At 43.5% G+C, this 27288-nt stretch overlaps 2 protein-coding genes across 6 annotated transcripts in view; one reads left to right on the top strand and one right to left on the bottom strand.

Annotated features, from left to right (window-relative positions):
• LOC139765818 (uncharacterized) overlaps positions 1-27288 on the bottom strand; it is a 403015-nt gene that overhangs the window by 145129 nt on the left and 230598 nt on the right. The window lies entirely within an intron of this gene.
• Mlp84B (Muscle LIM protein at 84B) overlaps positions 24172-27288 on the top strand; it is an 81778-nt gene continuing 78661 nt past the window's right edge. For all 5 annotated transcript variants that reach the window (XM_071693617.1, XM_071693614.1, XM_071693615.1 and 2 more), the window contains exon 1: positions 24172-24456. In XM_071693617.1, coding sequence (XP_071549718.1) covers positions 24187-24456 — 270 coding nt within the window. In that variant the 5' untranslated portion in view covers positions 24172-24186. The remainder of the gene's footprint in view (positions 24457-27288) is intronic.

Raw genomic sequence — 27288 nt, 5'->3', positions numbered from 1 at the left:
CCTGACCTCTCTAGAGCACGCCATGCCTTCTCTAGTGAACATATCTCGCGCACACCCCCAGCAGATGCACTATAACGAGGGACCTCCAAAGGGCACGGCCCCCCCGTCGCAGGAGAAGCTCCGGGGGGAAAGGCGTCGTCGTGCCGGGGGGCGTCATGTCCCCTGTAACGCCTGCAGAAGGGGCGTTATAGCCCCCTCCCAGCTGGCGGACGTGGTTTTCCTTGCCGTTGTCGGCCTTTTAAATGGCCCTAAGTCATTTACACAGCCCCGTACCCTCCCCAACCCATTGCCCTACCACACACGCCTGCATTCCCCGCCGCCATGCGTCCCAAACCCAAGCCTCGCTGGAATGGGTGGACGGTAAATGGACCAGCTGGGGGGGCGTGACTTGGAGCAACCAGGATTCGAACCCATACATCCTCCGACTTCCCCCCCCATCCCCACTCGGCCCTCGAGTGCTCTATGGTCAACAGCGCGAACCGATAACACACTATGGAGGTATATGGATCTGCTAAACTTAGGCAATGTCCTCAAAGCTTCCATCCAAACCACACGGTTCAGTTAAGCTGACCTTCATACACGTATATGTGAAGGACATAGTGATGGACATAGTGGCCCCTTCTCTACCATAAGACAGACAGCGAACCATGGTACCATCTTTTGGCTTATGATGGACAGTAACGCAATACTTCAGTGAGGGGACACGAGTAATGATGGACAGTAACGCAATACTCCAGTGAGGAGACACGAGTAATGATGGACAGTAACGCAATACTCCAGTGAGGAGACACGAGTAATGATGGACAGTAACGCAATACTCCAGTGAGGAGACACGAGTAATGATGGACAGTAACGCAATACTCCAGTGAGGAGACACGAGTAATGATGGACAGTAACGCAATACTCCAGTGAGGAGACACGAGTAATGATGGACAGTAACGCAATACTCCAGTGAGGAGACACGAGTAATCCATCATAGTAAGAGAAATACCATCGCCCTGTCACGCAGATGAGCCCCACACACGATGGCGAGATCGGATGTACAACTATGGAAGGGTAGCGTGCAAAAACATACCGTAAACCTCGGCCGGAGACAAGACACGAGGTCTTCTCGTTTCTTAACGATGATGACGAGAGTCTGCAACGACCTCGTTCAGACCTCTGACACGGTAGTAACGGCTGGGGAGAGGTAGGGGACAATATATAAACCATCTCACGTCTCGGGACAGAACCAAACAATTTGCTGGACCAGAGAGACAGAGAGACAGAAGCCCCACGAAAAATTTCTTCGCTTGCAGAAGCGAATCCATGGATCCCTTTTCTATTTCCAAACATAACTGAACGATAATATAGGAACATACCAACACACGGACGTATAGAACTAAGACGATGATATACTGAAAAACAAACAAAACAACAACAGCAACAACAGGAGGAGGAGAAGGAGGACAACACACAGATGACACAGCTTCCACCCACAGCTGGTGAAGGGTTAGCCAACGTGACGCAACTGATGCCTGATAGGTTATTGTGTTTATCTCTGGCGTTACGTCACGGGGCGTTACGTCACGGGGTGTTACGTGAAGGGTTTATATCTGGCGTTACGTCACGGGGCGTTACGTCAAGGGTTTATATCTGGTGTTACGTCGTGGGTCGTTACGTCACGGGGCGTTACGTCAATGGTTTATATCTGGCGTTATGTCACGGGTCGTTACGTCACGGGGCGTTACGTCAAGGGTTTGTATCTGGTCTTATGTCGCGGGTCGTTACGTCACGGGGTGTTACGTCAAGGGTTTATATCTGGTGTTACGTCGCGGGTCGTTACGTCACGGGGTGTTACGTCAAGGGTTTATATCTGGCATTATGTCGCGGGTCGTTACGTCACGGGGTGTTACGTCGAGGGTTTATATCTGGTGTTACGTCACGGGGTGTTACGTCGAGGGTTTATATCTGGCGTTACGTCACGGTCTGTACCTGGCGTTACGTCACAGGTTTATACCTGTACGTCTACGTCACGGGTTTAAACCTCACGTTACGTCACGGGTTTAAACCTCGCGTTACGTCACGGGGTTATACGTCTACGTCACAGGTTTAACCCTTGCTGCTGCAGCCGTAGTTAAACCCACCAGAACCCTCGTTAAACCCACCTGAATACGTGTGAAGGGGGTTTAATGTTACTCCTCCGTCCCTTGTGCCTCCACAGCAGACGTAGCTCCGTATACGACAGGGGGGGGCGGGGGGTTTAATGACCTATAACAGCTAATGGTAATTAAGCCAGTGTAATTATATATATATATATATATATATATATATATATATATATATATATATATATATATATATATATATATATATATCTGGGGATAGGGGAGAAAGAATACTTCCCACGTATTCCCTGCGTGTCGTAGAAGGCGACTAAAAGGGGAGGGAGCGGGTGGCTGGAAATCCTCCCCTTTCTTGTTTTTTTTAATTTTCCAAAAGAAGGAACAGAGAAGGGGGTCAGGTGAGGATATTCTCTCTAAGGCCCAGTTCTCTGTTCTTAATGCTACCTCGCTAACGCGGGAAATGGCAAATAGTATGAAAAAAAAAAAAAAAAAAAAAATATATATATATATATATATATATATATATATATATATATATATATATATATATATATATATATATTCCTACGAGTCCACGGGGAAAATGAGACACGATAAGTTCCCAAGTGCACTTTCGTGTCATAATCACATCATCAGGGGAGACACAAGAGAGAAATATAACAGTCAGTTGATATACATCGAAGAGACGAAGCTAGGACGCCATTTGGTAAACATGTGATTGTCCAAAACATACAACGAGCGTTCATAAACTTATCATTTTACAAACTTTATCAACAATAAAGTTATCTAATTTGTATAGACCATCACTAATATTAAGATTATAATTCTCTGTGTATTTAATAATAGAAGAATCAATGATATTTCTCTTGGTAATAGAGTTAGAGTTGATAACTGAGATGGCGTTACTCTAGTCAATAAAATGATCATAGTTTTTAACATGATTAAACAAGGCATTTGATTCTTGTCCCGTTCTTATATATATATATATATATATATATATATATATATATATATATATATATATATATATATATATATATATATATATGTAAGTTTGTAGGGATGCTGTTTCCTGTGGATGAAGGCAAGCAAGTATGAATACGTACCTGGGTATATATGTATCTGTCAATGTATGCATATGTGTTTATGTTGATATGTACATGTACATGTATGTATATGTGCGTGTATGGGCGTTAATATATATATATATATATATATATATATATATATATATATATATATATATATATATATATATATGTGGCTGTGTTGCGTGTGTGCGTGCATGCGTGTGTGTGTGTGTGTGTGTGTGTGTGTGTGTGTGTGTAGATTTCACGAGCATAAGTTGTGTGTGTGTGTGTGTGTGTGTGTGTGTGTAGATTTCACGAGCATAAGTTGTGTAAGTGGGTGGCCCTGGGGTGGGGTGTTAGCGTTGTAAAGTGGTCATAAGTGTGCCAAGTGTGTGGGCGTTGTACTTGGCTTTCTTTTCTAAAATGTGTAAGTGGCCTTCCCACCTCCCACTCAAATGGCCTTTCTCTCTCTCTCCCTCCCTCCCTCTCTCTCTCTCTCTCTCTCTCTCTCTCTCTCTCTCTCTCTCTCTCTCGCAAGATTGGATTATGTATTTTTAACCCCGGCGGGGGCAACATACTGGGCCGGTGACGTCATTCGTACTGCGAATAACCTGGGGAGTGTGTCATGCAGCGTGGGTGGCTGGCGGACCTGCCTCCTCCTGCTGCTGCTGCTCGTCGCCCCCCCTATACCACCTCCCACACACACACACACACACCCTCCCACTCCCCCGCGCGCGCTACTCGCTCGCTCGCGCGCCCTCACGCTGTGTCTTCGGGAGGAAGAAACATTCTTATCCTCCTCCTCTTCCTCCTCCTCCTCTCCTCCTCCTCCTCCTCCTCCCTCCTCCTCCTCCTCCTCTTCCTCCTCCCTCCTCCTCCTCCCTCCTCCTCCTCCTCCTCTCACATCACCTCCCTCCTAGTCTTGGCAAAGCAATGTTATTCAAGAACATGTGATCTAGAACATGATCTAGAACACACACACACACACACACACACACACACACACACACAGAGACACACACACACACACACACACACACATACACACATATACACACACATACACACACACACACGCACAGACACACACACACACACACACACACATACACACACACACACACATACACACACACACACACACACACATACACACACACACACACATACACACACATACACACACATACACACACACACACACACACACACTGGCTAATGAGCAGATCTAATTATTCACCGTAATCCATCACCATTAGCTAATTATCAACGTGGAGATGACAGTAATGTATAATTAGCATCTTTTAAAAAAAATAGTAATTAGCAAAAGGTGAAGATTAATACGGGACTAATGATGGGAATAACTGATCATTAGCATAAATAATAACTAACTGATTATCATTACTTAGGAGTATAATAACTGTTACTTTAACTGATGATTAGAATAGGTCGTGATTAAGGTAACTGATCAATAACATGATTAGCATAATCATTAGCATGTGTAATGATTAGATTCATATAATCAGTATAACTAATGATTAACCCAAATGATAATTACCATTAAGAATGATCAGAATTATTTATCAACGTAAATGATCTATCGTAACTGATGATTAGCAACACCAATCATTATCATGACTAATGATTACCACTTCCAATCACTGACATAAATGACGATTAACACTTCTACTAATCTCTCATTAAACTCATTACAAACATAATCCATCGTTATCATAAATGATTAGATTAACTAATGATTAACAGCTCCAATCATTAGTACAACGTGATGATTAGGCACGGCTAATCATAGCACAACCGATGATTAGCATTACCACACAAAATCTTTTTCACTCCATCTTTCCACCTCCAATTTGGTCTCCCACTTCTCCTCGTTCCCTCCACCTCCGACACATATATCCTCTTGGTCAATCTTTCCTCACTCATTCTCTCCATGTGCCCAAACCATTTCAAAACACCCTCTTCTGCTCTCTCAACCACGCTCTTTTTATTTCCACATATCTCTCTTACCCTTACGTTACTTACTCGATCAAACCACCTCACACCACACATTGTCCTCAAACATCTCATTTCCAGCACATCCATCCTCCTGCGCACAACTCTATCCATAGCCCACGCCTCGCAACCATACAACATCGTTGGAACCACTATTCCTTCAAACATACCCATTTTTGCTTTCCGAGATAATGTTCTCAACTTCCACACATTCTTCAAGGCCCCCAGAATTTTCGCCCCCTCCCCCACCCTATGATCCACTTCCGCTTCCATGGTTCCATCCGCTGCCAGATCCACTCCCAGATATCTAAAACACTTCACTTCCTCCAGTTTTTCTCCATTCAAACTCACCTCCCAATTGACTTGACCCTCAACCCTACTGTACCTAATAACCTTGCTCTTATTCATATTTACTCTTAACTTTCTTCCACACACTTTACCAAACTCAGTCACCAGCTTCTGCAGTTTCTCACATGAATCCGCCACCAGCGCTGTATCATCAGCGAACAACAACTGACTCACTTCCCAAGCTCTCTCATCCCCAACAGACTTCATACTTGCCCCTCTTTCCAAAACTCTTGCATTTACCTCCCTAACAACCCCATCCATAAACAAATTAAACAACCATGGAGACATCACACACCCCTGCCGCAAACCTACATTCACTGAGAACCAATCACTTTCCTCTCTTCCTACACGTACACATGTCTTACATCCTCGATAAAAACTTTTCACTGCTTCTAACAACTTGCCTCCCACACCATATATTCTTAATACCTTCCACAGAGCATCTCTATCAACTCTATCATATGCCTTCTCCAGATCCATAAATGCTACATACAAATCCATTTGCTTTTCTAAGTAATTAACACCACTAATCATTAACATGAAAGGTAATTTTAACACCACCAATCATTAACATGAATGGTAATTAACACCACCAATCATTAACATGAATGGTAATTAACACCACTAATCATTAACATGAAAGGTAATTTTAACACCACCAATCATTAACATGAATGGTAATTAACACTACCAATCATAAGCATAAATGGTAATTAACACCACCAATCATTAGCATAAATGGTAATTAACACCAATTATTAACATGAAAGGTAATTTTAACACCTCCAATCATTAGCATAAATGGTAATTAACACCACCAATCATAAGCATGAATGGTAATTAACACCACCAATCATTAGCATGAATGGTAATTAACACCACCAGTCATTAGCTGAATGGTAATTAACACCACCAATCATTAACATGAATGGTAATTAACACCACCAATCACTAGTGGAACTGATTGGTATCACTAATGATTAGCATGCTCCATGCCCGTCCAACATCCATTAGGGCATTAATGACCTAATCACTCGATCTGTCAATGATAAGAATACCATGATTAATATCTTCTTATCTCTCTTGTGTTACTCTCTTATCTCTCTTGTATTTGTCTCTTATCTCTCTTGTATTTGTCTCTTAACTCTCTTGTATTTGTCTCTTATCTCTCTTGTATTTGTCTCTTATCTCTCTTGTACTTGTCTCTTATCTCTTGTATTTGTCTCTTATCTCTCTTGTATTTGTCTCTTATCTCTCTTGTATTTGTCTCTTATCTCTCTTGTATTTGTCTCTTATCTCTCTCGTATTTGTCTCTTATCTCTCTTGTATTTGTCTCTTATCTCTCTCGTATTTGTCTCTTATCTCTCTTGTATTTGTCTCTTATCTCTCTTGTATTTGTCTCTTATCTCTCTTGTATTTGTCTCTTATCTCTCTTGTATTTGTCTCTTATCTCTCTTGTATTTGTCTCTTATCTCTCTTGTATTTGTCTCTTATCTCTCTTGTATTTGTCTCTTATCTCTCTTGTATTTGTCTCTTATCTCTCTTGTATTTGTCTCTTATCTCTCTTGTATTTGTCTCTTATCTCTCTTGTATTTGTCTCTTATCTCTCTTGTATTTGTCTCTTATCTCTCTTGTATTTGTCTCTTATCTCTCTTGTATTTGTCTCTTATCTCTCTTGTATTTGTCTCTTATCTCTCTTGTATTTGTCTCTTAACTCTCTTGTATTTGTCTCTTATCTCTCTTGTATTTGTCTCTTATCTCTCTTGTATTTGTCTCTTATCTCTCTTGTATTTGTCTCTTATCTCTCTTGTATTTGTCTCTTATCTCTCTTGTATTTGTCTCTTATCTCTCTTGTATTTGTCTCTTATCTCTCTTGTATTTGTCTCTTATCTCTCTTGTATTTGTCTCTTATCTCTCTTGTACTTGTCTCTTATCTCTTGTATTTGTCTCTTATCTCTCTTGTATTTGTCTCTTATCTCTTGTATTTGTCTCTTATCTCTCTCGTATTTGTCTCTTATCTCTCTTGTATTTGTCTCTTATCTCTCTTGTATTTGTCTCTTATCTCTCTTGTATTTGTCTCTTATCTCTCTTGTATTTGTCTCTTATCTCTCTTGTATTTGTCTCTTATCTCTCTTGTATTTGTCTCTTATCTCTCTTGTATTTGTCTCTTATCTCTCTTGTATTTGTCTCTTATCTCTCTTGTATTTGTCTCTTATCTCTCTTGTATTTGTCTCTTATCTCTCTTGTATTTGTCTCTTATCTCTCTTGTATTTGTCTCTTATCTCTCTTGTATTTGTCTCTTATCTCTCTTGTATTTGTCTCTTATCTCTCTTGTATTTGTCTCTTATCTCTCTTGTATTTGTCTCTTATCTCTCTTGTATTTGTCTCTTATCTCTCTTGTATTTGTCTCTTATCTCTCTTGTATTTGTCTCTTATCTCTCTTGTATTTGTCTCTTATCTCTCTTGTATTTGTCTCTTATCTCTCTTGTATTTGTCTCTTATCTCTCTTGTATTTGTCTCTTATCTCTCTTGTATTTGTCTCTTATCTCTCTCGTATTTGTCTCTTATCTCCTTGTATTGTCTCTTATCTCTCTTGTATTTGTCTCTTATCTCTGTTTGTACCATAACTATCTAGATTTGTCTCTTGATTATGATTGGTCCTATCCAATTGTATTTCTCTATCTCTCTTATTTTCTATCTCCTGTTGTCTCATTCTCTCCGTGAGCACTTAATGTCTTGTATTAGTCTGTTCTCAGAGTAGTTTGTCATATCATCATTATCGTCTTAATTGTCATGTAATATTATCATTAATTCGTCATGTAAAGTATCTAATTTCATGTAAGTTTCAGTGTAATCTCATTGTAATTGCTCTATCTCAGTTGTATTTGTCTATCATGTAATTTGTCTCTTATCCTTAATTTGTCTCAGTTTTCTATAGTAAAGTTTCAGTCTTTAGTTGTCATGTAAGTCTCTCTCAAGTTGTCTCTTATACCGTTGACGATAAGAGACAGATACTGCCGTATGAAGGAGGCCACAAGGACACAGTTGTCTCATTACTACGACTCCTGTGATCAATTCGATTCTCATCGGAAAATGCGGACCAATGTGCATGTTGTCATAGTAAAGTTATCAAGTAAAGTTGTCATAGTAAAGTTATCAATAAGTTCATAGTAAAGTTATCAGTATAAAGTTGTCATAGTAAAGTTATCAGTGTAAAGTTGTCATAGTAAAGTTATCAATGTAAAATTGTCATAGTAGACTTATCAATATAAAGTTTTTATAGTAAAGTTATCAATGTAAAATTGTCAGTAATGTTATCAATGTAAAGTCATAGTAAAGTTATCAATGTAAAGTTGTCACAGTAAAGTTATCAAAGTTGTTAGAGTAAATTCATCAATGTAAAGTTGTCACAGTAAAGTTATCAGTGTAAAGTTGGCATAGTAAAGTTATCAGTGTAAAGTTATAGTAAAGTTATCAGTGTAAAGTTATAGTAAAGTTTCAGTGTAAAGTTGTCATAGTAAAGTTACCAGCATACAGTTATCATATTAAAGTTTTAAGTATAAAGTTGTCATGGTAAAGTTTTCAGCATAAAGTTGTCATGGTAAAGTTATCAGTACAAAGTTGTCATAGTAAAGTTATCAGTATGAAGTTGTCATAGTAAAGTTATCAGTATGAAGTTGTCATAGGAAAGTTATCAGTGTAAAGTTGTCATAGTAAAGTTATCAATGTAAAATTGCCATAGTAAAGTTATTAGTGTAAAGTTGCCATAGTAAAGTTATTAGTGTAAAGTTGCCATAGTAAAGGTATCAGTATAAAGCTGTCACAGTAAAGGTATCAGTGTAAGGTTGTCATAGCAAAGTTATCAATGTATAGTTGTAGTAGTAAAGTTATCAGTATAAAGGTGTTATAGTAAAGTTATCAGTATTAGTTGTCATAGTAATCAGTATAAAGTTGTCATAGTAAAGTTATCAGTATAAAGTTGTCAGTAAAGTTATCAGTGTAAAGTTGTCATAATAAAGGTATCTGAGTTGTCAAAGTAAAGTTATCAGTATAAAGTTGTCATAGTAAAGTTATCAGTGTAAAGTTATAGTAAAGTTATCAGTATAAAGGTTGTCACAGTAAAGATGTCAATTATAAAATTGTCATAGTAAAGTTGTCAGTGTAAAGTTGTCAGAGTTATCAGCTTTAAGTTGTCATAGTAAACTTTTCAGTGTAAAGTTGTCATAGTAAAGTTTCAGAATAAAATTGTCATAGAGAATTTTCAGTATAAAGTTGTCATAGTAAAGCTACTACCACTGTAAAGTTGTCACAATAAGTAACCAAAGTTGTCATAGTAAAGTTATTAGTGTAAAGTTGTCATATTAAAGTTATCAAAGTTGTCATAGTAAAGTTACCAGTATAAAGTTGTCATAGTAAAGGTTTCAGCATAAAGCTGTCACAGTAAAGTTATCAGTGTAAAGTTGTCATAGTAAAGTTATCAGTATAAAGTTAAAGTAAAGTTATCAGTGTAAAGTTGTCATAGTAAAGTTATCAGTGTAAAGTTGCCATAGTAAAGTTATCAGTATAAAGTTGTCATAGTAAAGCTATCAGTATAAATTTGTCATAGCAAAGTTATCAGTGTAAAGTTGTCATAGCAAAGTTATCAATGTAAAGTTGTCGTAATAGAGTTATCAATATAAAGTTGTTGAAGTAAAGTCATCAGTATTAGTTGTCATAGTAATCAGTATAAAGTTGTCATAGTAAAGTTATCAGTATAAAGTTGTCAGTAAAGTTATCAGTGTAAAGTTGTCATAATAAAGGTATCTGAGTTGTCATAGTAAAGTCATCAGTATAAAGTTGTCATAGTAAAGTTATCAGTGTAAAGTTATAGTAAAGTTATCAGTATAAAGTTGTCACAGTAAAGATGTCAGTATACAGTTGTCATAGTAAAGTTATCAGTGTAAAGTTGCCATAGTAGTTATCAGTATAAAGTTGTCATAGTAAATTTTTCAGTGTAAAATTGTCATAGTAAAGTCATCAGTATAAAGTTGTCATTGTAAAGCTACCACTGTAAAGTTGTCCCAATAAAATAACCAAAGTTGTTATAGTAAAGTCAATAGTATAAAGTTGTCATATTAAAGTTATCAAAGTTGTCATAGTAAAGTTATCAGTATAAAGTTGTCATAGTAAAATCATCAGTATAAAGTTGTCAAAGTAGAGTTATTAGTGTAAAGTTGTCATAGTAAAGTTATCAGTATAAAGTTGTCATAGTAAAGTTATCAGTGTAAAGTTGTCATGATAAAGTTACCAAAGTTGTCATAGTAAAGCTATTAGTGCAAAGCTGTCATAGTAAAGTTATCAGTGTAAAGCTGACATAGTAAAGTTATCAGTGTAAAGTTGTCATAGTAAAGTTATCAGTATAGAGTTGTTATAGTAAAGTTATCAATGTAAAGGTGTCATAGTAAAGTTATCAACGTAAAGTTGTCATAGTAGAGTTATCAATACAAAGTTGTCATAGTCAAGTTATCAGTGTAAAGTTGTCATAGCAAAGGTTTCAGTATAAAGTTGTCATGGTAAAGTTTCAGTATAAAGTTGTCACAGTAAAGTTTTCAAAGTTGTCACAGGAAAGTTATTAGTGTAAAGTTAAGTTATCAGTATGATGTTGATATAGTAAAGGTATCAGTATTAAGTTGTCATAGTAAAGTTATCTAAGTTGTCATAGTAAAGTTATCAGTATAAAGTTGTTATAGTAAAGTTATCAGTGTAAAGATGTCATAGTCAAGTTATCACGGTAAGGTCATCAAAGTTGCCATAATAGTGTAAAGTTGTCATAGTAAAGTTATCAAAGTTTTCATCGTAAAGTTATTAGTGTAAAGTCATTTAAGACTTGAGATGTGTTTAGCGTTATAGTCCTCATGATGTGGTATAAATTGTATTCAACCACAAGAGTAGCCACCACAGTGTGGTATACTGTATTTCACCACAAGAGCAGCCAGCCACCACACTGTGGTATATACTGTATCTTACCACAAGAGCAGCCAACCACCACAGTGTGGTATATACTGTATTTCACCACAAGAGCAGTCAGCCACCACAGTGTGGTATACTGTATTTCACCACAAGAGCAGCCAACCACCACAGTGTGGTATACTGTATTTCACCACAAGAGCAGCCAACCACCACACTGTGGTATACTGTATTTCACCACAAGAGCAGCCAACCACCACACTGTGGTATACTGTATTTCACCACAAGAGCAGCCAACCACCACAGTGTGGTATACTGTATTTCACCACAAGAGCAGCCAACCACCACAGTGTGGTATATACTGTATTTCACCACAAGAGCAGCCAACCACCACAGTGTGGTATATACTGTATTTCACCACAAGAGCAGCCAACCACCACAGTGTGGTATACTGTATTTCACCACAAGAGCAGCCAACCACCACAGTGTGGTATATACTGTATTTCACCACAAGAGCAGCCAACCACCACAGTGTGGTATACTGTATTTCACCACAAGAGCAGCCAACCACCACAGTGTGGTATACTGTATTTCACCACAAGAGCAGCCAACCACCACATTGTGGTATACTGTATTTCACCACAAGAGCAGCCAACCACCACAGTGTGGTATATACTGTATTTCACCACAAGAGCAGCCAACCACCACAGTGTGGTATACTGTATTTCACCACAAGAGCAGCCAACCACCACAGTGTGGTATATACTGTATTTCACCACAAGAGCAGCCAACCACCACAGTGTGGTATACTGTATTTCACCACAAGAGCAGCCAACCACCACAGTGTGGTATATACTGTATTTCACCACAAGAGCAGCCAACCACCACACTGTGGTATATACTGTATTTCACCACAAGAGCAGCCAACCACCACAGTGTGGTATATACTGTATCTTACCACAAGAGCAGCCAACCACCACAGTGTGGTATATACTGTATTTCACCACAAGAGCAGCCAACCACCACAGTGTGGTATATACTGTATTTCACCACAAGAGCAGCCAGCCACCACAGTGTGGTATATACTGTATCTTACCACAAGAGCAGCCAACCACCACAGTGTGGTATACTGTATTTCACCACAAGAGCAGCCAACCACCACAGTGTGGTATATACTGTATTTCACCACAAGAGCAGCCAGCCACCACAGTGTGGTATATACTGTATCTTACCACAAGAGCAGCCAACCACCACAGTGTGGTATATACTGTATTTCACCACAAGAGCAGCCAACCACCACAGTGTGGTATATACTGTATTTCACCACAAGAGCAGCCAACCACCACAGTGTGGTATATACTGTATTTCACCACAAGAGCAGCCAACCACCACAGTGTGGTATATACTGTATTTCACCACAAGAGCAGCCAGCCACCACAGTGTGGTATATACTGTATCTTACCACAAGAGCAGCCAACCACCACAGTGTGGTATATACTGTATTTCACCACAAGAGCAGCCAACCACCACAGTGTGGTATATACTGTATTTCACCACAAGAGCAGCCAACCACCACAGTGTGGCATATACTGTATTTCACCACAAGAGCAGCCAACCACCACAGTGTGGTATATACTGTATTTCACCACAAGAGCAGCCAACCACCACAGTGTGGTATATACTGTATTTCACCACAAGAGCAGCCAGCCACCACAGTGTGGTATATACTGTATCTTACCACAAGAGCAGCCAACCACAACAGTGTGGTATATACTGTATTTCACCACAAGAGCAGCCAACCACCACAGTGTGGTATATACTGTATTTCACCACAAGAGCAGCCAGCCACCACACTGTGGTATATACTGTATTTCACCACAAGAGCAGCCAACCACCACACTGTGGTATATACTGTATTTCACCACAAGAGCAGCCAACCACCACACTGTGGTATATACTGTATTTCACCACAAAAGCAGCCAACCACCACAGTGTGGTATATACTGTATTTCACCACAAGAGCAGCCAACCACCACAGTGTGGTATATACTGTATTTCACCACAAGAGCAGCCAGCCACCACAGTGCGGTATATACTGTATTTCACCACAAAAGCAGCCAACCACCACAGTGTGGTATATACTGTATTTCACCACAAGAGCAGCCAACCACCACAGTGTGGTATATACTGTATTTCACCACAAGAGCAGCCAACCACCACACTGTGGTATACTGTATTTCACCACAAGAGCAGCCAACCACCACAGTGTGGTATATACTGTATTTCACCACAAGAGCAGCCAACCACCACACTGTGGTATATACTGTATTTCACCACAAGAGCAGCCAACCACCACAGTGTGGTATACTGTATTTCACCACAAGAGCAGCCAACCACCACAGTGTGGTATACTGTATTTCACCACAAGAGCAGCCAACCACCACAGTGTGGTATATACTGTATCTTACCACAAGAGCAGCCAACCACCACAGTGTGGTATATACTGTATCTTACCACAAGAGCAGCCAACCACCACAGTGTGGTATATACTGTATTTCACCACAAGAGCAGCCAACCACAACAGTGTGGTATACTGTATTTCACCACAAGAGCAGCCAACCACCACAGTGTGGTATATACTGTATCTTACCACAAGAGCAGCCAACCACCACAGTGTGGTATATACTGTATTTCACCACAAGAGCAGCCAACCACCACAGTGTGGTATATACTGTATCTTACCACAAGAGCAGCCAACCACCCACCTTAATTACTTAACCACCTAACAAAGGTATGACCCACACAGGGGCCCACCCGTTTGACCCCCCCACCACCGACACTGTATGTTACGGCATCAGCCGTTGCTAATTTGAAACCCCGAGCTGGGTAACGGGGGGGAAATAAAGGGGGGTGTGTGGTGGGGGCGTGTGGTGGGGGCGTGTGGTGGGGGCGTGTGGTGTGGGGGCGTGTGGTGTGGGGGCGTGTGGTGTGGGGGGTTGTTTTGAATGTTGTTTTCTTCATCTCCCTCCCCCACACCACCAGCCCCTCATATGGTGTTAGCATAATTGATCCACGGGAAACACCATATTATCACCACATGCTGCACCCACCTACCCACACATACCACCACATACCATACCCACCACATACCCACGTAGGGGTATGAGACTGCGCACGCGCGCGTCCCACTCTCTCCTCCTCCTCCTCTCCTCCCGCCTTTTGCACACGGCACCGCGGCGTTCGGCCGCCCCCGAGGCTGCGAGGTGCCGTGTGCAGCGGGTATTTCGGGTGCCAGGGCGTCCGTGAAGGGGGCGGAGCGATCCAAGAAAACCTGGGGCCGGGCTGACTTGGTCCTCAATCGTACTAGGGCGAGGAGTCGAGAGGCAGTGTCCATCCTAGGAGGAAGGAGCACCTAGCCAGCTTGTAGTGTTGCCCGTGTGAAGGTAGGCGGCTTCCATCTCTGCGCTCGACCCTCCTCCCCCTCCACAACTTTCCCCCTCCGTTTCCCCCCCATCTCTCTCTCTCTCTCCCCCCTAAAACCCCCCCCAATCAACCCCTTCCCCCCTTTCTACACCCCCCATTTCCCCTCTCTACCCCCCCTTTCCCCCCCACTCTTAAGTGATCGAGCCTCTTCAGAGCCAATCACACCACACAATCGCGCCTCCAAAAGCCCCCCTTTTTTTTCGCCCTTGAGTCTCCTGTTCTTGTGTGTGTGTGTCTGTGTGTGTGTGTGTGTGTGTGGCGGAGTGGGGGATTTTAGGGAATGGAAGGGTGTGGGTGGGGGACGTTTTCCTCCCGTCTAGCAGACGGGGGAAAAGGGAATGGGTTATCAGCGCCCGAGTGTGTTCTTCCATCGTCACCCCCTTCTTCCCCTTCCTTCCCTCCCCCACGGCAAGACCACCACACCAACGCCAGGTATGTTGTGTGTCTGTGTCCAGCCACGTCAAGCCCTCCCAAGCCCGACGTCAGAACCAGTGGCAAACACCCCCAGTGGTATCGCCAGTGGTAACCCCAGTGGTAACTATAGAGGCAACCCCAGTGGTAACCCCAGTGGTAATCATAGAGGCAACCCCAGTGGTAATCACAGTGGTAACTATAAAGGCAACCCCAGTGGTAATCACAGTGGTAATCATAGAGGCAACCCCAGTGGTAACCATAGAGGCAACCCCCAGTGGTAACCCCAGTGGTAATCATAGTGGTAACTATAGAGGCAACCCCAGTGGTAATCACAGTGGTAATCATAGTGGTAACTATAGAGGCACCCCAAGTGGTAATCACAGTGGTAATCATAGTGGTAACTATAGAGGCAACCCCAGTGGTAATCATAGTGGTAACTATAGAGGCAACCCCAGTGGTAATCACAGTGGTAATCATAGAGGCAACCCCAGTGGTAATCACAGTGGTAATCATAGAGGCACCCCCAGTGGTAACTCCAGTGGTAATCATAGAGGCAACCCCAGTGGTAATCACATAGCCAATCCCAGTGGTAAACCCGAAGCAACCCAGTGGCAACCCCAGTGGTGACCCCAGAGGCAACCCCAAAGGTAATCCCAGAGGCAACTCCAGTGGTAATACAGTCGCAACCCCAGTGGTAATCACAGTCGCAACCCCAGTGGTAATCACAGTCGCAACCCCAGTGGTAATCACAGTCGCAACCCCAGTGGTAATCACAGTGCCAACCCCAGTGGTAATCACAGTGCCAACCCCGAGGCAACCCCAGTGGTAATCACAGTGCCAACCCTAGTGGTAATCACAGTGCCAACCCTAGTGGTAATCACAGTGCCAACCCCGAGGCAACCCCAGTGGTAATCACAGTGCCAACCCCGAGGCAACCCCAGTGGTAATCACAGTGCCAACCCCGAGACAACCCCAGTGGTAATCACAGTGCCAACCCTAGTGGTAATCACAGTGCCAACCCCAGTGGTAATCACAGTGCCAACCCCAGTGGTAATCACAGTGCCAACCCTAGTGGTAATCACAGTGCCAACCCTAGTGGTAATCACAGTGCCAACCCCGAGACAACCCCAGTGGTAATCACAGTGCCAACCCCGAGACAACCCCAGTGGTAATCACAGTGCCAACCCTAGTGGTAATCACAGTGCCAACCCCGAGACAACCCCAGTGGTAATCACAGTGCCAACCCTAGTGGTAATCACAGTGCCAACCCCGAGACAACCCCAGTGGTAATCACAGTCGCAACCCCAGTGGTAATCATAGTGCCAACCCCAGTGGTAATCACAGTCGCAACCCCAGTGGTAATCACAGTGCCAACCCTAGTGGTAATCACAGTGCCAACCCTAGTGGTAATCACAGTGCCAACCCCGAGACAACCCCAGTGGTAATCACAGTGCCAACCCTAGTGGTAATCACAGTGCCAACCCTAGTGGTAATCACAGTGCCAACCCTAGTGGTAATCACAGTGCCAACTCCCCAGAGGCAACTCCAGTGGTAATTACAGTGGCAAACCCCCCGAGGCAACCCCAGTGGTAATCACAGTGCCAACCCCGAGACAACCCCAGTGGTAATCACAGTGCCAACCCCGAGACAACCCCAGTGGTAATCACAGTGCCAACCCCGAGACAACCCCAGTGGTAATCACAGTGCCAACCCTAGTGGTAATCACAGTGCCAACCCCAGTGGTAATCACAGTGCCAACCCCGAGACAACCCCAGTGGTAATCACAGTGCCAACCCTAGTGGTAATCACAGTCGCAACCCCAGTGGTAATCACAGTCGCAACCCCAGTGGTAATCACAGTCGCAACCCCAGTGGTAATCATAGTGCCAACCCCAGTGGTAATCACAGTCGCAACCCCAGTGGTAATCACAGTGCCAACCCCGAGGCAACCCCAGTGGTAATCACAGTGCCAACCCTAGTGGTAATCACAGTGCCAACCCTAGTGGTAATCACAGTGCCAACCCCGAGACAACCCCAGTGGTAATCACAGTGCCAACCCTAGTGGTAATCACAGTGCCAACCCCGAGACAACCCCAGTGGTAATCACAGTGCCAACCCCGAGGCAACCCCAGTGGTAATCACAGTGCCAACCCCAGTGGTAATCACAGTGCCAACCCTAGTGGTAATCACAGTGCCAACCCTAGTGGTAATCACAGTGCCAACCCCGAGACAACCCCAGTGGTAATCACAGTGCCAACCCTAGTGGTAATCACAGTGCCAACCCTAGTGGTAATCACAGTGCCAACCCTAGTGGTAATCACAGTGCCAACCCTAGTGGTAATCACAGTGCCAACCCTAGTGGTAATCACAGTGCCAACCCTAGTGGTAATCACAGTGCCAACCCTAGTGGTAATCACAGTGCCAACCCTAGTGGTAATCACAGTGCCAACCCCGAGACAACCCCAGTGGTAATCACAGTGCCAACCCCGAGACAACCCCAGTGGTAATCACAGTGCCAACCCTAGTGGTAATCACAGTGCCAACCCTAGTGGTAATCACAGTGCCAACCCTAGTGGTAATCACAGTGCCAACCCTAGTGGTAATCACAGTGCCAACCCCGAGACAACCCCAGTGGTAATCACAGTGCCAACCCTAGTGGTAATCACAGTGCCAACCCTAGTGGTAATCACAGTGCCAACCCTAGTGGTAATCACAGTGCCAACCCTAGTGGTAATCACAGTGCCAACCCTAGTGGTAATCACAGTGCCAACCCTAGTGGTAATCACAGTGCCAACCCTAGTGGTAATCACAGTGCCAACCCTAGTGGTAATCACAGTGCCAACCCTAGTGGTAATCACAGTGCCAACCCTAGTGGTAATCACAGTGCCAACCCCGAGACAACCCCAGTGGTAATCACAGTGCCAACCCCGAGACAACCCCAGTGGTAATCACAGTGCCAACCCTAGTGGTAATCACAGTGCCAACCCTAGTGGTAATCACAGTGCCAACCCTAGTGGTAATCACAGTGCCAACCCTAGTGGTAATCACAGTGCCAACCCTAGTGGTAATCACAGTGCCAACCCCGAGACAACCCCAGTGGTAATCACAGTGCCAACCCTAGTGGTAATCACAGTGCCAACCCTAGTGGTAATCACAGTGCCAACCCTAGTGGTAATCACAGTGCCAACCCTAGTGGTAATCACAGTGCCAACCCTAGTGGTAATCACAGTGCCAACCCCGAGACAACCCCAGTGGTAATCACAGTGCCAACCCTAGTGGTAATCACAGTGCCAACCCCGAGACAACCCCAGTGGTAATCACAGTGCCAACCCTAGTGGTAATCACAGTGCCAACCCTAGTGGTAATCACAGTGCCAACCCCGAGACAACCCCAGTGGTAATCACAGTGCCACCCCGTGTGGGGGGGGGGGGGGAAGGTAAATTGTGTGGTGCCGGGGGAAAAAACTCAAAATCCATTCGCTATTCAGGAGGATCATATACCTTATATATATATATATATTTGTTTGGGGTTGATCTATATATATCGAAGAAAATTTTTTTTTTTCCAAATAGCACGACACCTTATTTTCTACGATTTGATACCCGAGTGGCCGTCGCCTTTCTCCCCCCCACACACCCTCCAACCCCGAAAACCACAACCCACCGTTGTCATTATTTCCACCACCTCTCATTGTGACAGCCTCAGCCAATACCAACCAGTTGGGAAGTTTCCCTTGATATGCTTCATGAAAAGAATTAGGTTCTGCCTCATTACGGACGCTACCGAGAACTGACCTATTCTTCCCGTTTCCTTTTTTTCCCCCCAACAGCAAGAAAGAATAATCGTCCTTCCTTCGCCTCGATAGACAGAGTGTTGACTCCTCTCTCAGTAGAGTTCTACTCGTAGCACAAGAATGTAGTTCATTACCTGGACTGTCTGCTGTTGCCATGGAGAGACATATCTATATATATACAAATGTCTTCTTCCACTAGGGAGATCCTAAATGTCTTCTTCCACTAGGGAGATCATAATTTTTTCGTCTTTTGAGACACACTATTCACATCTGCCAGGGAGACAAACATACGTCCTCTTCCTCTACGAAGATCCAATTTTCATCTTGAAGACACAATTCACATTTCCAAAAAAAAAGATAAAAAGAGAAGGAGAGAGAGAGAGAGGAGGGAGCGAGAGAGAGAGAGCGCTTGAAGCGCGTTTCTCTTTCCCTCTTTCTTTCTGTCTCTTTCTCTTTCTCCTGTCGTCTCCACAGCTACGGACAGTACACCAGGGCAACATCAAATGGGCAAACATGATTGGGACAGCCTATTTCAAACACATAAAAAAAATTTTTTGACATCCTCATCCCCTGAGTTCGAAGCCGGTTTAAAAATCTTGTGTGCAATTGGCTTCTTCTTCTTCACACAACAACTTCACCATATGCTGGCTACGCTATACGCTTCTTGCTGCTTTTAAACGCTATACTACGCTACATTGGCGGGCTTCGAACTAAGCTACGCTCTCTATTCTACGCAATTTACGCTTTTTTTTTTTTTTAATTTTTTTTTTAATTTTTTTTTAAGTTCAAAATGGTTCCCACACTCAAAGCTATTGCCGACGCGACTTGCCCCTGTTATAATACAGGAGGCGAGGGGGTTGGTGGGGTGGTGTTGAAGGGGTGGGTGAGGTTGAGGGTGGTGGGTGGGTGGGTAGGGGGGGTGGTGTTGTAGTGGGGGAGGAGGAAGGGGGGGCAGCGGCCCCCCCTTCCTTCCCCACCCCTTCTCAGTGCTGTTGTCTTGGCTAAGGTAGCACAATCTTGGCACGATGATAGACGGCCCTGTGAACCACCAACCCACACCCCCACACCAACCCACACCACCCACACCCACCCCACACCCCCACACCAACCCACACCACCCCCACACCAACCCACACCTCCTCCCCCTATTCAATGGACAGGGGTCGAGACATCATCTTCCCCAAGTGACTCTCACACACACACATCATATACCTCCACCACACCACAACCACCACACAACCACCACCACACACTCATTACAACCATTCTGTGGTTGTGATTATGGGTGCGTGCGTGCGTGTGCGTGTGCGTGTGAGTGCGTGTGTGTGTATGTGTGTGTGTGTGCGCTTGCTTTTGTGAGTCTATCGTCGCAAGAACTATGAGGTGGAGACCTTTGAAAAATGATATAAAAAAAAAAAGAAGGAATTATTATTATATATATATACAATACGTTGCTTTAAGCTCACTAACACTGTGTGGGTGACACTCAAAGCTGATGATCTCAAACGGACCATAACCAGTTCCTAACCTGACCGGTGACCTCAACCATTGGTGACCTTAGATAAGAGAGATAAGAAGAAAACACCAAAACCAAAAAAACAACAACAACAGGACACCAACTTTATCTAATCATTTCTAATCACACACACACACACACACACACACACACACACACACACACACACACACACACACACACATCTGACACACACACACACACACACCTGACACACTCCACCACACCTCATGTCTTTTAATGAAGCACTGGTATTCAATAATTTTACACACATATATACATATATATCCTTTATATATATATATATATATATATATATATATATATATATATATATATATATATATATATATATATATATATCATTCATATAAGGGTTTTAAGTCACCCACTACGCTTATCATATTTATCTGTCTGCTATATATGCTTCGAGCTTCCTCCATTGATTTCATATATGGCTTATATGGCTTATAGTGCTAACTATTTTTTATATACGCTAAGTCTCCGTTCCTGATATGTAACCTCTGTGGACTATTTTTATAGGAAATATACGCTACAAACAAAAATGAAAAACTGCGTTTCTTTTCAACATTTTCCATATATATAAATTTATATATATATATATATATATACATTTTTTTTTTTTGAGGTGGGTGGGTGGGTGGGTGGTGGTGGTGGTGGGTGGGTACGCTGTGTCTGCCCATGGAAATGTGACATTCCATTTTCTTTCTTTCTTTCTTTCTTTCTTTTTCTTCCTCTGAACGCTACTGTGGTTGGGACATTGGACGAAGAAAACGACCAACCACCACCACCACCACCGCCACCACCCTCTCCTCGTTTTCTATCTGTGGCTTTTGAGATGTGATTCAAATGGCGAGGTGGAAGGAGAGAGAGAGAGAGAGAGAGAGAGAGAGAGAGAGAGAGAGAGAGAGAGAGAGAGAGAGAGAGAGAGAGAGAGAACTCTCTCTTGCATGAGATAGGAGACTTTCTCTGTCTGTGTATGTGTGTGTCTGTCTGTCTGTCTGTCTCTCTCTGTCTCTTCTCTCTTCTTCTTCTTCTTCTTCTTCTTCTTCTTCTTCTTCTTTGTGCTTCATCTATTGGAACAATGATATGACTTGAGATCAAAAGTATGAGAATCATGTCGACACATCAACAGTCAACCTATGCATGCTCCTCCTTGGAAGAAAACGGGCATCGGTTAGCTCTCTTAGCTCTGTGTGTGTGTGTGTGTCTGTGTGTGTGTGTCTGTGTGTGTGTGTGTGGTCAAGAAAGCACAATCTATAACGGAGGTGGAAACGTAACAATCCTGTCCAAAATTATCATAATTTTTTTTTTTTCTTGTTTGTGAACCCTACTGTGTCTAGGTAGTGTCAATTCTTAAATCTAGTTCATAAATAATGACAGTGATTTGCTAATCTATTAATCAAATATGATGATACTGAAGACAGCCCTCTACCCTCTGATTAAACCGGAATCTTACTCGTTCAAGATCATATCTTTCCTTTATTCGAAAAAGAAAGAGAAACAAAACCAAAAAAAAACAAAAAAATATGAAAAGGATCATTTTTTTCATCTTAAAAAGCATTTGTTGCAGGATTGGACCCTTCTGACCATTCGCTAACACAGTTTTCCATACATATCCCCCCCACCCCCTGATTCTAGCCATATATAAAGACGTGGGACATTCCTGTTACATTTCCACCTTCAGGAAGATGGTGACCACAAAAAAAATATATAGGTTGAGTTCAAATGAGAGTCCAAAATGGTGTGCCAAAGATGGGGATCAAAACCAAAATAAACAATGATTGGGTTAAGTGAGAGATACAAATGTGACAATGTTATGCAAAAGCGCAAGTGATATATGGTTGAATAGCCAGAATATATATATATATATATATATATATATATATATATATATATATATATATATATATATATATATATATATATATATATACATATATATATATATATATATATATAGATATATATTACAGCTGGCTAATTTCAAAGACTATATCTGAGATTGAAGACTAGATACAAGTATGACAATATGATGATAAGTGGAAAAATGACAAGTGAAGACCAGTGATTAGCTGAAGTCGATGCTGTAACGATGAGACAGATGGTTACAATGTCCTAGTCACAGGAGGGGCCCAATTAGCCCTGAGTGTAAGTACAGATGACCACAACCTACAAACCAGCACTAGCGCAACTCCTGGTGGTTAAGGGTTGCTGGAAGTACACAGACAAACACACACACACACACAAACACACACACACACACACACACACACACACACACACACACACACAGATACTTAACACTGCTGGTGTCACGGAGTCCAAGAAGATGTCAAATACTTAACACAGCCACTTCAAGAAGTCTTAAGGAACACTTTACAAAGTCAAATACTTAACACAGCCACTTCAAGAAGTCTTACGGAACACTTTACAAAGTCAAATACTTAACACAGCCACTTCAAGAAGTCTTAAGGAACACTTTACAAAGTCAAATACTTAACACAGCCACTTCAAGAAGTCTCACGGAACACTTTACAAAGTCAAATACTTAACATAGCCACTTCAAGAAGTCTTAAGGAACACTTTACAAAGTCAAATACTTAACACAGCCACTTTAAGAAGTCTTAAGGAACACTTTACAAAGTCAAATACTTAACATAGCCACTTCAAGAAGTCTTAAGGAACACTTTACAAAGTCAAATACTTAACACAGCCACTTTAAGAAGACTTAAGGAACACTTTACAAAGTCAAATACTTAACATAGCCACTTCAAGAAGTCTTAAGGAACACTTTACAAAGTCAAATACTTAACACAGCCACTTTAAGAAGTCTTAAGGAACACTTTACAAAGTCAAATACTTAACATAGCCACTTCAAGAAGTCTTAAGGAACACTTTACAAAGTCAAATACTTAACACAGCCACTTCAAGAAGTCTCACGGAACACTTTACAAAGTCAAATACTTAACATAGCCACTTCAAGAAGTCTTAAGGAACACTTTACAAAGTCAAATACTTAACACGGCCACTTTAAGAAGTCTTAAGGAACACTTTACAAAGTCAAATACTTAACACAGCCACTTTAAGAAGACTTAAGGAACACTTTACAAAGCCAAATACTTAACACAGCCACTTTAAGAAGACTTAAGGAACACTTTACAAAGTCATCCTTGAAGCATCGTCCTCAAGTATCACTTGAGGGAGGAAGGAAAGAGGAGGAGGAGGAGGACTGGGCACCACGTCCTCGAGGATCGGTTGTGAGTGACGCCCTTCCTCGAGAGAGAGAGAGAGAGAGAGAGAGAGAGAGAGAGAGAGAGAGAGAGAGAGAGAGAGAGAGAGAGAGAGAGGAAGGGTGTTAGGGAGAAAAAAAAAGAGAGAGATGGATGGAAGGAATGGAAGGAAGGAAGGGAGATAGATGGGAAAGGAAGGGTGGGAGGGAAGGGTACGGGAAAAAAAAAGGGTATGTCTATGAAACATGGACGCCCTTTGGGAGGCGGTGGGGAGGGGAGAGGAGAAAACCCCCTCCCCTCCACACACAAGCTTCACAGGTCTTCTCCCCTTTCCTCCACCCCACGCACACCCGCCCGCCCTTCTCTTCAACTCGTGCCTCTCTGGATTTGCCACCAGCTACAAGCGGGACGACTACGTGAAACCTTACAAGCCACCACAAGCGGAGCCTGGCGAAGGTTGTCCAAGATGTGGAGGGAAAGTTTTCGCAGCCGAACTCATGCTGGCCAAGGGCAAGGTAGGTGACTTCCACCAGTGGCTCACATCTTGTGTGGGTGTGGGTGACTTCCACCAGTGGCTCACATCTTGTGTGTGTGTGGATGACTTCCACCAGTGGCTCACATCTTGTGTGTGTGTGGGTGACTTCCACCAGTGGCTCACATCTTGTGTGGGTGTGGATGACTTCCACCAGTGGCTCACATCTTGTGTGGGTGTGGGTGACTTCCACCAGTGGCTCACATCTTGTGTGTGTGTGGATGACTTCCACCAGTGGCTCACATCTTGTGTGGGTGTGGGTGACTTCCACCAGTGGCTCACATCTTGTGTGTGTGTGGATGACTTCCACCAGTGGCTCACATCTTGTGTGTGTGTGGGTGACTTCCACCAGTGGCTCACATCTTGTGTGGGTGTGGATGACTTCCACCAGTGGCTCACATCTTGTGTGGGTGTGGGTGACTTCCACCAGTGGCTCACATCTTGTGTGTGTGTGGATGACTTCCACCAGTGGCTCACATCTTGTGTGGGTGTGGGTGACTTCCACCAGTGGCTCACATCTTGTGTGTGTGTGGATGACTTCCACCAGTGGCTCACATCTTGTGTGGGTGTGGATGACTTCCACCAGTGGCTCACATCTTGTGTGGGTGTGGATGACTTCCACCAGTGGCTCACATCTTGTGTGTGTGTGGATGACTCCGGGGCTATGGTGAGGGGGGGTGTATGTGTCAGGATTGGATACTGACACACTGGGGAGCCACTGAGGCTCTCAATGAGACACTGGGGAGCCACTGAGGCTCTCAATGAGACACTGGGGAGCCACTGAGGCTCCCAATGACACACTAGAGAGCCACTGAGGCTCCCAATGACACACTAGGGAGCCACTGAGGCTCTCAATGACACACTGGGGAGCCACTGAGGTCTCAATGACACACTGAGGTACCACTGAGTGTCTCACACACTGGAGTGAAACTGACACACTGGGGTCCTACTGATATACTGGGTCCACTGACACTCTGGGGTCCTACTGATATACTGGGTCCACTGATACACATTGGGACCTACTGATATACTGGGTCCACTGACACACTGGGGACCTACTGATATACTGGGTCCACTGACACACTGGGGTCCTACTGATATACTGGGTCCACTGACACACATTGGGACCTACTGATATACTGGGTCCACTGACACACTGGGGACCTACTGATATACTGGGTCCACTGACGCACTGGGGTCCTACTGATATATTGGGTCCACTGACACACGGGGGTCCTACTGATATACTGGGTCCACTGACACACTGGGGACCTACTGATATACTGGTTCCACTGACGCACTGGGGTCCTACTGATATACTGGGTCCACTGACACACTGGGGTCCTACTGATATACTGGGTCCACTGACACACTGGGGTCCTACTGATATACTGGGTCCACTGACACATTGAGGACCTACTGATATTCTGGGTCCAGTGACACACTGGGGTCCTACTGATATTCTGGGTCCTACTGACACATTAGCGTCCTATTGATACACTGGAACTGACACAGTGGGGTCCTACTGATATACTGGGTCCAGTGACACAGTGGGGTCCTACTGATATTCTGGGTCCTACTGACACATTAGCGTCCTATTGATACACTGGGACCACTGACACAGTGGGGTCCTACTGATATACTGGGTCCACTGACACAGTGGGGTCCAACTGATATACTGGGTCTACTGATATACTGGGTTCACTGACACACTGGGATCCTACTGATATACTGGGTTCACTGACACACTGGGTTCCTACTGATATACTGGGTTCACTGACACACTATGGTCCTAATGACACAGTGGGATCTTACTGTTATTCTCGGGCCACAAACACACAAGTGTCCTATTGATATACTGGGTCCATTGACACACTAGGGTCCTACTGATATACTGGGTTCACTGACACACTATGGTCCTAATGACACAGTGGGATCTTACTGTTATTCTCGGGCCACAAACACACAAGTGTCCTATTGATATACTGGGTCCATTGACACACTAGGGTCCTACTGATATACTGGGTCCGTTGACACACAGGGGTCCTACTGATATACTGCGTCCACTGACACACTGGGGTCCTACTGATATACTGGGTCCACTGACACACTGGGGAACCACTGATATAATGGGGTCCTACTGATATACTGGGTCCACTGACACACTGGGGACCTCCTGATATTCTGGGTCCACTGACACACTTGGGACCTACTGATATACTGGGGTCCTACTGATATATATGGTCCACTGACACACTAGGGTCCTACTGATATACTTTGTTCACTGACACACTGGGGACCTACTGATATTCTGGGTCCACTGACACACTGGGGACCTACTGATATACTGGGGTTCTACTAATATATTGGCTCCACTGATACTCTGGGGTCCCACTGATATACTGGGTCCACTGACACACTGGGATTCTACCGATATACTGGGTCCACTGACACACTAGGGTCCTACTGGTATACTGGGTCTGCTGACACAATGAGGTCCTACTGATATACTGGGTCCACTGACACATTGGGCATGTACTGATATACTGGGTCTGTTGACACAATGGGGTCCTACTGATATACTGGGTCCACTGACACACTGGGGTCCTACTGATATAATGGGTCCACTGACACACTGGGGTCCTTCTGATATAATGGGTCCAGTGACACACTGGGGTCCTACTGGTATACTGGGTCTGCTGACACAATGAGGTCCTACTGATATACTGGGTCCACTGACACACTGGGGTCCTACTGATATACTAGGTCCACTGACACACTAGGGTCCTTCTGATATAATGGGTCCACTGACACA

Source organism: Panulirus ornatus, chromosome 56, assembly GCF_036320965.1.
Source record: "Panulirus ornatus isolate Po-2019 chromosome 56, ASM3632096v1, whole genome shotgun sequence".
Taxonomy (NCBI): domain Eukaryota; kingdom Metazoa; phylum Arthropoda; class Malacostraca; order Decapoda; family Palinuridae; genus Panulirus; species Panulirus ornatus.
This window is presented reverse-complemented; position numbering and strand designations above follow the sequence as displayed.